The sequence below is a fragment of the Syngnathoides biaculeatus genome, chromosome 19 (genome assembly GCF_019802595.1).
Source record: "Syngnathoides biaculeatus isolate LvHL_M chromosome 19, ASM1980259v1, whole genome shotgun sequence".
Taxonomy (NCBI): Eukaryota; Metazoa; Chordata; class Actinopteri; order Syngnathiformes; family Syngnathidae; genus Syngnathoides; species Syngnathoides biaculeatus.
Window position 1 is genome coordinate 13201384 of NC_084658.1, and position 11820 is coordinate 13213203.

The window sequence follows — 11820 nt, forward strand, 5'->3', positions numbered from 1 at the left end:
ATGAGCACCTTCGCGGACATCCTCAAGGAGATCGGCGAGTTCGGCTTGTTTCAAAAGCGCCTGGTGGCAGCCGTGTCCGTCCCCAACATCTTCATCGCCTTCGACGTCATCAGTCAGGTCTTCACGGCGCTGGACTTCCCCAACTACTGCAACACTGACTGGATCCTGCAGCGATCGGACGCCAACCTGACCAGGGAGAGGCAAAAGGAGCTCACTATCCCCGTGAGGCCAGATGGAAGCTTCCAGAGCTGCCTCATGTACACGCCGGTGGACTCCGACCTGGAGACCATCGAGCTGTACGGGCTGAACTCAACCACGGGCTGCGTCAATGGGTCCGAGTTAGAAGTGCCAATTGGGGCATCCAGCATTATTTCAGAGGTGAGCAGGGGGACGGTTGCCAACGGTAACAGTGATCTACAATTACCCGTTTTGGTCATCACACGCTCGTTAGCAAATTATGTATTTATTTTGACTCTGTTTCTCCAACAGTTTAATCTGCTTTGTGACAGGAGAACACTGACCGAGTTGTCTCAGTCTATTTACATGACTGGACTTCTGATTGGCGCCGTCGTGTCGGGTTTCATGGCTGACAGGTACGCTTGCACGACAAGCGCTAACATGTACAGAAGTACAGTAGTTAAATATTGACAGCCCACGTGTCAAACATTTTGGTTATGATTACCCTCAGCGGACCGCTTCTAACTTTGAAACCATATACAGTCATAGCGGTCCACTGTGACCAACTAGTGAAAATGTAGGTTGTGGTTCTCAATCTCCGGTCCCTTTTTGGTAATGTTCAGCTCAATTAACTGTGATTATTGTGTTTTTTTTTTGTTTTTTTTTTTAGGTTTGGTCGCCGCTTTGTAGTCTTACTCGCCATACTACTCCTTTTCTTATTCGGCGTCAGTGCCGCATTCTCCCCCAACGTCTACGTTTACATTGCTCTCAACTTTATGTGCGGCGTGTCCATGGCAGGAATCGTCACCAACATTTCCGTAATTGGTGAGTGGCCAGAAAATTGCCACTGAACAAAAATTGGATTCTGAAACAAGTATTGGCACTCTAATTATACACATTGTATCACAAAAGTTCAAAATATACTTCCTTATTTCATTTCACTTTGGGTATGAGACAAGGGTCAATTACAAAAGTTAAAAAATATGACATCTCAAAACAGATGAAAAATAAAATGAAGGAAAAAAAAAATAAATTGTGTACTTTTTCAGTGCCAATATTTGCTTCATTGAGGTAACATCTTTTGTCAAAATTTCCTTGCAATACCCCAAAACATAATTTGCAGGGTTGTTTTTCGTTTCACCGAAGGTGGCGAGTGGTGCGAGTCGTCCAAGTTTGCCTTCTGCACCATCATCAGTCAAAGTTTTTACGCCATCGGTCTCATGCTGCTGTCCGGTCTTGCCTATTTGATCCGCGACTGGAGGGTCCTCCAACTGGCCCTCTACAGCCCTCTTGTTCTTGTCCTGCCCGTACTTTACTGGTCAGTACACCATCACATGACACTTAAAGGTCAGGTGTCATGCCTATAAACATTCTAAAATAGATATTGTAATGAAAAATACATATAATATTATCCACTTCAATGTCGATGCCAAAAAATAAATATGAGCGGAGAGCGCGTCGTCCATGCGCAAAGTTGCGGAAGTCTCAAGTGGTCGCCATATTGGCTGTTCATTCCGTCACACCGTTACATTCGCTGTTGAAAACACGCTGTGCCGCCGGCTATGGGACACGGAAGCTGTTTTCGAGAAGAAGAGAACATCTCACAATCGTGTGAAGTTTCATTTCAAGCCATATTTAGATGATATGCGGATCACTTCTGACTAACAACAGACTCCTAGACCAGTATGTACGAGCCATCCCGGCCGATTACCCAGCAATACAACGAGCCGGCATTTTGGCTAACACGAAGGAACGATGAGCTACCTTCCAGCAGCTACTGCCCTTGTACATCACTTCCTGCTTCTTCTCGAAAACAAATCCGTCGAGAGGATTTTACGTGGCGGGAGTTACAAAAAGCCATATACGTCAAAAATCATGTCTTGTGTTGAAAAAGTTTTTGGCCATTTTTTCATTAATAACATACTAAAAATCATGCATTTCATGACACTTGACCTTTAAGCACTCATTTAAAACTTCTGAGTGAGAGAATAATATCGGTTTGAACCCGGCAGGATTCTCCCAGAATCGGCCCGGTGGCTCATCACTCAGGGCAGGAAGGAGGAGGCCGTGAAGGAGGTGTGCAGGGCAGCAAAAGTCAACGGGAGGGACGTGTCGCCAGATCTGCTTGACAAGGTTAACTACAGCACAAAACTCAACTTTTATCTATACCTCAAATTCATACGAAAGTAAATATTTTGCTCCTGTTGACGCACGAGGGCTTGCATTTCTTGTGGATTGATGGAAACATTTCAGTCGCCTGAATATCCAATTGATATGCGTGTGCCTAGATGAACGTGGATGTGACGCCCAATCGAGGGGGCGCGTTGGACATCTTCAGAATATCATATCTGAGAAAACGAACGCTCATCATGGGCTACGTCTGGTGAGGATTTATCACCACACAGACCGCCGTGCTTCACGTTCCAGATCATAAATTCTTCGACGTATACGACAGGTTCGGGATCAGCATCATGTACTACGGCCTGAGCCTGAACGTGGGCAACTTCGGACTGAACATCTACCTGACGCAGTTCATCTTTGGCCTGGTGGAGGTCCCCGCCCGTTTGATTTCTTTGGCGCTCATCGAGCGCTTTGGGAGGCGACGGAGTGAGGCCGCGCTGCTAATGTTCGGAGGGGCCGCCTGCCTCGCAGTCATCGTCGTGCCCAAAGGTAACGCGCCAACATCTAATCTTATCCTGTACATATCAGATTTTACTCTTAGAGTACGAGACTTCCCCCCCCCAAATTGTTATTTCAGATCTTCCCGTCGTCGTGACGGTCATAAGCATACTTGGGAAATTTGCATCCGCTGCCTCCATCAGCATCGTGTATGTTTACACAGGAGAACTGTACCCCACCACACTAAGGTAAGGTAGGTAACCTCCGAGGTTTAAATTGGGCTGGACCTATGGCGTATTTGTTGAATCTATTGCAGTAGTCCCCGCCCCCATCATTTTTTTCCCCCAGACCACCTGGTCAACAAATGAAATCCAGAAACTAGAAACTAGATTGTGTAAATCCTAGGCATGTTTTTTTTTTTTTATCATATTTACAGCACAAACATTTTTAAAAGGTCTTTGAACACACGGTTGAAATAATACGAACACATTCAACATTTATACCGGGGGAGAGAGCAAGAGCAACTAAAATATTGTGCAAAAAGCAAAAATTAAAGCAAAGATAATTTACGGATTGAGAAGTCTGGCCAAAAAAAATAGAAAAGCTTGAAAAAGGACATTCTGGGCATTTTTAAACATAAATTATGTTGCAAAACCAATAAAAAGACATCATTTTTTAAATTGATGCAAGGGTACCTGGCAGCAAGGTGGATCAGCTGGTAAAACGTTGGCCTCACAGTTCTGAGGTCCCGGGTTTGATCCTGGCCCCTGCCTGTGTGGAGTTTGCATGTTCTCTCCCAGTATTTGCGTGGGATTTCTCCGGGCACTCCGGTTTCCTCCCCTAACTCAAAAACATGCAAACATTATTTGGACACTCTAAAATTGTCCCTAGGTGTGATTGTGAGTGGGAATGTTTGTCTCTATGTGCCCTGAGATTGGCTGGCGACCAGTTCAGGGTGTGCCCCGCCTCCTGCCCGTTGACAGCTGGGATAGGGTACAGAACTCCCCGCGACCCTTGTGAGGATAAGCGGCTAAGTAAAGGGATGGATGGATATTATTGAGAAGTCTGGCCAAAAAATAGAAAAGCTTGAAAAAGGACATCCTGGGCATTTTTAAACCTAAATTATGTTGCAAACCCTATAAAAGGACATACTTCTTTTTTGATTGATGGAATGGGACCTTTGAATGTGAAACTATTGACTTTGGACATTTTGGAAGGAGGGGGGCAATTTCCTTCTGGGCTCCCATAATGGCGCCAACCCATTTCTATATGTTTTGATGTTCATGTGACAAAATGTTCTCTGCAAATCTTCAAAAGAGATTTTGCTTTGACTTTTGTATTAATTGATTTATGTTAGCGTTTCAATTAATTGACCCCTCCGTACAGGGCACTTAACCACGCCCCCTGAAGTGACGTCACGCCACGTGCGCTGACGTAAGACAAACAGTAAAAATGGCAAATACAATACAATACATTCTGAACTGAGACAGACGCCATGCTTCTGATTTCATTCAATCATTCACACGTAGCAATGTTATGCTAGCGGAGAACGTCTCATTCATTTATACGAGACGCGTATTAAAAATCAAATTTAGGGCATATCTTCGTGCAAACACAGTCCGGTTAAGGTTCGGCCGCGAGCCAGCAAGAAATCGATACGTTTGTGCAGTCCGATCATCGCTAAATATCGCTCAACAAAGAATAAGTGTGTCAATCGTTCACACGCAGCAGTGTTATGCCAGCGAAGAACTTGGAATTCATTTGTACGAGACATGTATTGAAAATCAAATATAGGGCATACCTTCGTGCAAACATATGTGTTCCGGTTGATATTAGATGGATTTAGTTGATGATGCGGTCTTCCACAAAGTTTGATCCATCGAAGGCATTTTTCGTACTGGGTCTTCGGTTTTGGAAAGGGTACGAATCGAACTCCACCAACTAGCCTTTCAGGATACCTGTCGTCACTATTACAAAGTCCGTGACTACACCTCTTAACCATATGTTTTGTTAAATAACCCAAATACGCGATAAAACGCTAACTAAACCTATACTGGACCATGCAATGTTGTCTGAGAAAATGGCAGATCTCTGGCCTCTGATTGGTCAGTGACGCGGATTGCGCAATATCCACGGAGGGGTCAATTGTTTCAGCTTTACCGAGTGCTGTTTCCAGAAATATATACATTTTTACATGCCATTAGCGTGTCGTTTGCTTTCTTTATGTTGCCAGGCAGAGCGGCATCGGTCTGAACTCCATGTGCGCTCGCCTGGGCGGCATCCTGTCCCCCCTGATAAGGCTCCTGGGCCTTTACCACGAAGCCATGCCCATGCTGGTGTACGGGCTCGTACCTGCCAGTGCCGTGGGCTTCTGCCTGCTGCTCCCCGAGACCCTCAACGTCGAACTTCAGGAACACGCCCAGCCGAGGTGAGTTGGCGAACCTTACAAAAAGCAACAGTGGCACAACAATGGAATATTTTTTAACATTTTTTTTTAATCTAGGACTGACAGTGGCTACATAGAGGTTGGACAAAAATGAAGCAAAAAGACAGCATTGTGGCTGACATGGACAATTACAGGCGATTGCTCTGCCGTCTTGGCAAAAAAAAAAAAAAATTCAACACATTTTGTTACACTCCTGATTTTGTAATTATTTTAAAACTTTTTTTTTTTTTTTAAAGAGAAATGTGTGGATATAAACAGAGCCACAGACATGAAAAAATGAAAAATTTTATTTGGTCCAGAGAGGCTTAATTTAACTTACAATTCTAGAGAGAAAGCACACTAGATTTGCCAACTCACCTGTCTAAGAATGATATAATCATGATCAATATGTATTTTGTACATTTATACCTATAAACTGTCATGGCCGCAAATGATTATATTTGGGAGCACATCATAGCAGCTTTGTGGGCACGATATTTTGGCCACTTTATGTTTACAGCACTGAACATATATTGTATTTATGTATTTTATACTTGCACTCCTGTTAGTATTAACTCTTGAATCACTTCTTTGAAAATAATCGGGTCTCTCCCCACCCGTCGCATGTGAAATTAAACAACCGAGAAAATCTTTATATATCTTCTTATTTATGAAAACGTATCTATCTACCGAGCGGGGTGAAGATCCAGAGACACTTTCAAGCAATACTCCTGCATCTGCAATGTGATCATACACAAATTCAAAGAACTGGATTAAACACCATCCTTCAAGTTTTGTGTGCACAAGGGCTGCACCTGTTTTCAGCCTGTTGTGAATCTTTCACTCCTGCATGTTATATGTCATGTATAATGTCAATACATAATTTTAATAATTCAGATTCTACAGTCTGTGTCTTTTTTTTTTTTGCTTTAACTCAGCTCTCTGCACTAAGGTTGACATTGCAACTGAGAACCAGTTCTGAACCGGTTTACGTAGATAAATAAGGATTTAGTTAAATAAATACAAAAAAGGGCAACAGGAAATGGCGCCGTGAAATTCTCCCAAGAATCTGACCTTCCGAGGGTGTACAAGTTAAGTTTTTCTATTGTCAATATTCACTTTGACATCATGGTTTATATTTTAAAAATTCATTCTAAAAATTAAGTTGAATTTTCATTGCTGAGCACAAAATGTTATTTTTACAGTGTGACGCGACCTGCTAGCTAATGAGTCATGTTGATAAAACTAGCTTGTAAAACCCAATACGGTGAGAATAAACCAGACCCTAAAATGTTCCTATAAAGACGTGAAAACATTCCAAGTCAAGCCTCCTCGAAGTATTTACCATAACGACGTACACGAGCGTTCTTACCTCGTTGTCGCGGTTTGCCCGAGTAGTTTCTTAACAAGGTCAATTATCATTGGAGAGGAAGACATGAGCATATGCAACAAGACCCGGCTCACAAACACAAACACCGGGGTCAGCGGCAGCTTCGGCCCCGCCCTCATTCGGTCGCTGGTCCTCGGACCTTAGCAAATAAATAAATACTTAAATAAAATTTGACCACTTTTAAAAACAAATTCAACACCTCATTTTTAAAAAAAACGTTCCAAACTTTCCCCTATTTTATTTATTTAGTTAAAAAAAAAGAAGACCGCAAAGCACATGTGTCAAACTCAAGGCCCGGGGGGCCAGATCCGGCCCGCCACATGATTTAATGTGGCTCGTGAATGCAAATCATTTATGTCAACTTCCGTGATTTGTGTGAAAATCTGAAAATGTCAAATTGTTATATATCATAAATGATAACGAGATTTTATAAGCATTTTTTTGTTTTTTTGCTGCCAAAGATGAACAAAGGTAGAAAAAGCCCATTACCGTTTCTGATTCCAAAACTACTTCCGAAATGTCGTATCTAAATATGATGAGGTGATTAAAGATATTTATGGTTTCACATTCATAACGGCGTAACTACAACGTGGCCCGCGACAAAAATTGAGTTTGACACCCCTCCCTGTTAGTCTTAGTTAACCTACTGGTGGTGGATAGAAGATATATGTGTAAAAATCACTTTTTGAGCAAAGGTTGTGTACATATATATTGAACAAACTTACCTTGAATTACGTTATTAATAATTTAAAAACAAGACTAACTTACAAATACTACAATTTAAAATATATTTCTGAAAATTTCTTCGAATCAAACCTGAGTTGAACACCCAGAGATGTCAGTTCAATTATTATTGTGCAAATGAAAACAGCTCGACACTGCAGCATTCTGCAGTCCGGCGAGGGCTTCACAATGAGCACCTTCGCGGACATCCTCAAGGAGATCGGCGAGTTCGGCTTGTTCCAGAAGCGCTTGGTGGCGGCCTTGTGCGTCCCCAGCATCTTCATCGCCTTCGATATGATCGGTCAGGTCTTCACGGGCCTCGACTTCCCAAACTACTGCAACACCGACTGGATCCTGGAGCGAGCGGACGCCAACCTGACCCGGGAGAGGCAAAAGGAGCTCACCGTCCCCGTCAGCCCAGATGGAAGCTACCAGAGCTGCGTCATGTACGCGCCGGTGGACTCCGACCTGGAGACCATCGAGCTGTACGGGCTGAACTCAACCACGGGCTGCGTCAATGGATCCGAGTTTGAGGTGCCAACTGGGTCATCCAGCATTGTGACAGATGTGAGAGGGCGAGAGTTGCCATGGCAACTGTCAACTCCATTCACTCATTACCATTTGCGCTCATCAGCAAATAATTCATTTTTATCCTTTGTTTCTCCAACAGTTTCATCTGGTGTGCGACGGAAAAACAATAACTGAGGTGTCTCAGTCTATTTACATGGCTGGACTTCTGATTGGCGCCGTCGTGTCAGGTTCCATGGCTGACAGGTACGCTTACAGTACAGTAATCAAATATCTACAGACTACCTTTTTTTTTTTTTTCTTTTTTTTTAAAAGGTTTGGTCGCCGCTTTGTGGTGTTGCTGGCCATTTTTCTTCTTCTCTTGTCTGGGGTCAGCGTTGCGTTCTCTCCCACCGTCTACGTTTACGTCGCTCTTAAGTTCCTGTGCGGAGCGTCCGTGGCAGGAATCCTCACCAACGCCTTTGTCATAGGTGAGCGGCGGTTGGCCAGAAAACCAGAACTCTTTTTTTTTTTTTTTTCTTCAGCGCACCATTTCATCGCAACGCCAAAAACTGAAGAGTAGAGTTACTTTTTAAGAAGTCTTGTTTTTCGAAGGTGGCGAGTGGTGTGAGTCGTCCAAGTTTGCCTTCTGCACCATCGTCAGCCAGAGTTTTTACGCCGTCGGTCTCATGCTGTTGTCCGGTCTCGCCTATTTGATCCGCAACTGGAGGGTCCTCCAACTGGTCCTCTACAGCCCTCTTCTTCTTGTCCTGCCCGTACTTTACTGGTCAGGATACTATCACGTGATAAGATACTCATTCGTAACATTTGAGTGCGACATTAGTAACGCTAATTGACATGCCGGACATTTTGCCAGGATTCTCCCAGAATCGGCTCGGTGGCTCCTCACTCAGGGCAGGAAGGAGGAGGCCGCGAAGGAGATGCGCAGAGCGGCAAAAGTCAACGGGAGGGAGGTGTCCCGAGATCTGCCGGAAAAGGTCAACTACAAGACGAACCTCAACTTCCTCATATTGTTTTCGCACATTTGGACACACACCGGGCGTGGCCCAGTTAGGATCACAGACGGGAAAATATGTAATTGCTGGTATACAAAAATAAGGGCGTTCAACGACCGCTCAATCTTACCTACACACGGATGCAGAGTGCTAACACCAGTCATCCATTTTATAGTTAAAATTGATTTTTTCTTTCTCATGCACATGATTCACCGATGTGCCAAATTGCCGCACGATAGCAGGAGGATTTGTACAGTATCATATTTTCTACTTTTACATATTGGTGGCTCGTATCGGCAGCTTTCACAAGCAGCTAATAGAATACAAAGTATCGGCACTCGCCCATACTTAGTAAAAATGTATACCGTAATTCCCGGCCGGTCTACAGAGTGCACCTGGTTATAAGCCTCAACCAGTACATTTGTAAAGGAAATACCATTTGGTATATGCACACGCCGGCGTGTAAAAGTCACAAGTGCCGACATTGAAACCCACATTCAAACCACCGGCACCAGCGTATGTATAAACATTGATGTCACCATTCTCACCAGGTCACTAGTTAAGTTGATTACTTTCCTTATATTTTTAATTGAGTGACCCTTGGTTACACTGCCACTAGATGGCAGCAGAGAACACCACAACATTCAACCAAAATGAAGTAAGATACAAGGAATGAATTGAAAAGTGCAGTTTTCATAAACACAATGCCGAGAATATAATATCCAAACGCTATGCGCGTGTCTAGATGGACGGGGATGTGCCGCCCAATCGAGGGAGCATGTTGGACATCTTCAGAATATCATATCTGAGAAAACGGGCGCTCATCATGGGCTACGTCTGGTGAGGATATATTCCCGAAAGGCGCGCTACGAATTCCAGATAATCAAGAAAATAATGTCTATTCTTTGACGTGTATGACAGGTTTGGGATCAGCGTCGTGTACTACGGCCTGAGCCTGAACGTGGCCAACTTCGGACTGAACATCTACCTGACACAGTTCATCTTCGGCCTGGTGGAGGTTCCCGCCCGTCTGAGTTCTCTGCCGCTCATCGGGCGTTTCGGCAGGCGGCGGAGTGAGGCCGTCTTGTTAATGTTCGGAGGGGCCTCCTGCCTCGCCGTCATCGCCGTGCCCAAAGGTCATTTTTTTTCTTCGGAATACCTTGAAAATATGAATCAAATTACCAGTAACAAGTCATATTGTCACAACATAGTCTGTAAAATTACTTTTTTTTTTTTTTTAATCATTTAACACTTTGTTTTCCCCGTAACTTGTATCTCATAAATCTCAGACACGAAGTTTCAAATTGTGCGACTTTTCCCATTTCAGAGTTTCCGGCCGTTGCGACGGTCATCGCCGTGCTTGGCAAATTTGCATCCACCGCCTCCTACACCATCGTGTACGTTTACACAGCAGAGCTGTACCCCACCACGCTCAGGTAAGGTCCGGTACGGGACCTCCGGCGGCGTGAGCCGTGTGACAAAAAGAAATCTATCGGCCTTCCGTGGGTTGCCAGGCAGAGTGGCGTGGGCCTGAACTCCACGTGCGCTCGCCTGGGCGGCATCCTGGCACCCCTGATAAGGCTCCTGGGGGTCTACCACGACGACGCCCCCATGCTGGTGTACGGACTTGTACCTGCGAGTGCCGTGGGCCTCTGTCTGCTGCTCCCCGAGACCCTCAACGCCGAACTTCAAGAACACGCCGAGCCGCAGTGAGTTGACGCTTCCTACGAGAATAAGAGTGGAACAGATGATGAATTTTGTTGGGAGAAAAATCAGGCATAAACACAGCTACATAAATCCAAGCTATGATGATTATTATTGTGTACAATTTTATTCTGACTTTTTATCTAAAAACCTTATTATTTCTAAAATATCATAATGGTACATTGTTTCCCCCAATGTGACATCTTGGGTTTTGTACATTGTATGTCAACATTTTTTGTCCCTATTACTTTAAAAACATTTTACAATATCAATAAAAATATTGCAATAAATTGTGGCATTCAGGTGACTTCTTGCTTGTCGACTTTGTTTTTGTGAGGATGGAAGTTTGCTTTTTCTGTCACGTGACAGCTGTCACAGAGGAGACTTCAACTAAAACAGCACATTTTTATTTATTATTTTATTTATTGTGCACAACCTAAACTTTGGCGTAAATACATCAAAATCTTACATTTCCATTGCGCAAATATTTGAAATTATTTTGATGAATTATTACTTTATAAAACTGAGGCATATATTGGTAAAACATATTTAAATGCAAATTTAAAGGTCATTTTGTTGATTTTTGTTAACCCCTTTTAAACCTTGTTATAAAAACTTTTTCTCGGCTGCATTTGAAACATTTGACCAGTAGATGGCAGCAAAATTTCAAGCTAGCCTAGCGATGTAGTGGCCCTTAAATTGTTGTCCTATGTACATTTAATAGAGTTCAATTGCAAAACCGATTATTTGGTGGGTCGGGGGGTCCACATCATTTATCACCGAGTCGATCCTGTGGAGGAAATTACACAATTCTCGCCCCCCCCACCCCTCCACGCGGGTTAAGATTGATTGGCCGACTTCAACCAGACACACATAGCGCGGTTTATGATCGATTAGGTTCCCCCGCCAGTTTCCAAAGGTGCGAGCGTTTTCTTATTGCCGTTGAAGATTCTTTTCGGCCGCTCCTCCGCGGCAAGAAGGATGACTCGGATTTCCGCGGCGTGCCAAGGTCATTTTGGAGACTTGTGAGCGCGGGTTAAAACGCGGCGTGGACTGGCAGGCTCGCCGGTGAAAAATGACCAATTGCGGCCATTTGTCAACGTCACGCTTCTGGATTCAGACGCGCCGCTCGCTGTTTATTTCCAATATGGACATCGAGACACAAGTTAAAGGGCAGACTTTCGGCCGCGCATCACTTTCCACAACACCCCGTTCCGTGTACACACCCGGGAAAATAAGTAAAAAATATATCTTTGGCG

The 11820-nt window shown here is 44.0% G+C and overlaps 2 protein-coding genes and 1 long non-coding RNA gene across 3 annotated transcripts in view; 2 read left to right on the forward strand and 1 right to left on the reverse strand.

Moving 5' to 3' along the window:
• On the forward strand, positions 1-6580 carry LOC133492787 (solute carrier family 22 member 13-like). Its single transcript, XM_061805492.1, has 10 exons — positions 1-378; positions 490-593; positions 848-1002; positions 1324-1495; positions 2190-2310; positions 2466-2560; positions 2633-2847; positions 2936-3044; positions 5030-5224; positions 5300-6580. Exons 1-10 carry the CDS (start codon positions 1-3, stop codon positions 5334-5336), a joined length of 1581 nt encoding a protein of 526 aa, XP_061661476.1. The 3' UTR covers positions 5337-6580.
• Positions 5149-11820, reverse strand: part of LOC133492799 (uncharacterized) — a 39675-nt gene continuing 33003 nt past the window's right edge. The window contains exons 12-14 of the long non-coding RNA XR_009792746.1: positions 10491-10581; positions 9846-10016; positions 5149-5238 (exon numbers count right to left, since the gene is read on the reverse strand). This is a non-coding gene — a long non-coding RNA (uncharacterized LOC133492799). The remainder of the gene's footprint in view (positions 5239-9845; positions 10017-10490; positions 10582-11820) is intronic.
• On the forward strand, positions 7524-10575 carry LOC133492797 (solute carrier family 22 member 13-like). The gene is made up of 9 exons (XM_061805507.1): positions 7524-7901; positions 8005-8108; positions 8178-8332; positions 8457-8628; positions 8719-8839; positions 9603-9697; positions 9779-9993; positions 10185-10293; positions 10372-10575. The coding sequence occupies exons 1-9, from the start codon at positions 7524-7526 to the stop codon at positions 10568-10570; spliced, it is 1548 nt and encodes a 515-aa protein (XP_061661491.1). The 3' UTR covers positions 10571-10575.

Bases quoted from the DNA above. Each gene is read 5' to 3' on its own strand.
- LOC133492797 (XM_061805507.1), top strand. From the start codon at position 7,524: ATGAGCACCTTCGCGGACATCCTCAAGGAGATCGGCGAGTTCGGCTTG. The intron at 8,629-8,718 runs GTCAGGATACTA...ACATTTTGCCAG, and splicing joins GTCCTGCCCGTACTTTACTG to GATTCTCCCAGAATCGGCTC. The intron at 8,840-9,602 runs GTCAACTACAAG...GCGCGTGTCTAG, and splicing joins CCCGAGATCTGCCGGAAAAG to ATGGACGGGGATGTGCCGCC.
- LOC133492787 (XM_061805492.1), top strand. From the start codon at position 1: ATGAGCACCTTCGCGGACATCCTCAAGGAGATCGGCGAGTTCGGCTTG. The intron at 2,311-2,465 runs GTTAACTACAGC...GCGTGTGCCTAG, and splicing joins CGCCAGATCTGCTTGACAAG to ATGAACGTGGATGTGACGCC. The intron at 2,561-2,632 runs GTGAGGATTTAT...CGTATACGACAG, and splicing joins CTCATCATGGGCTACGTCTG to GTTCGGGATCAGCATCATGT.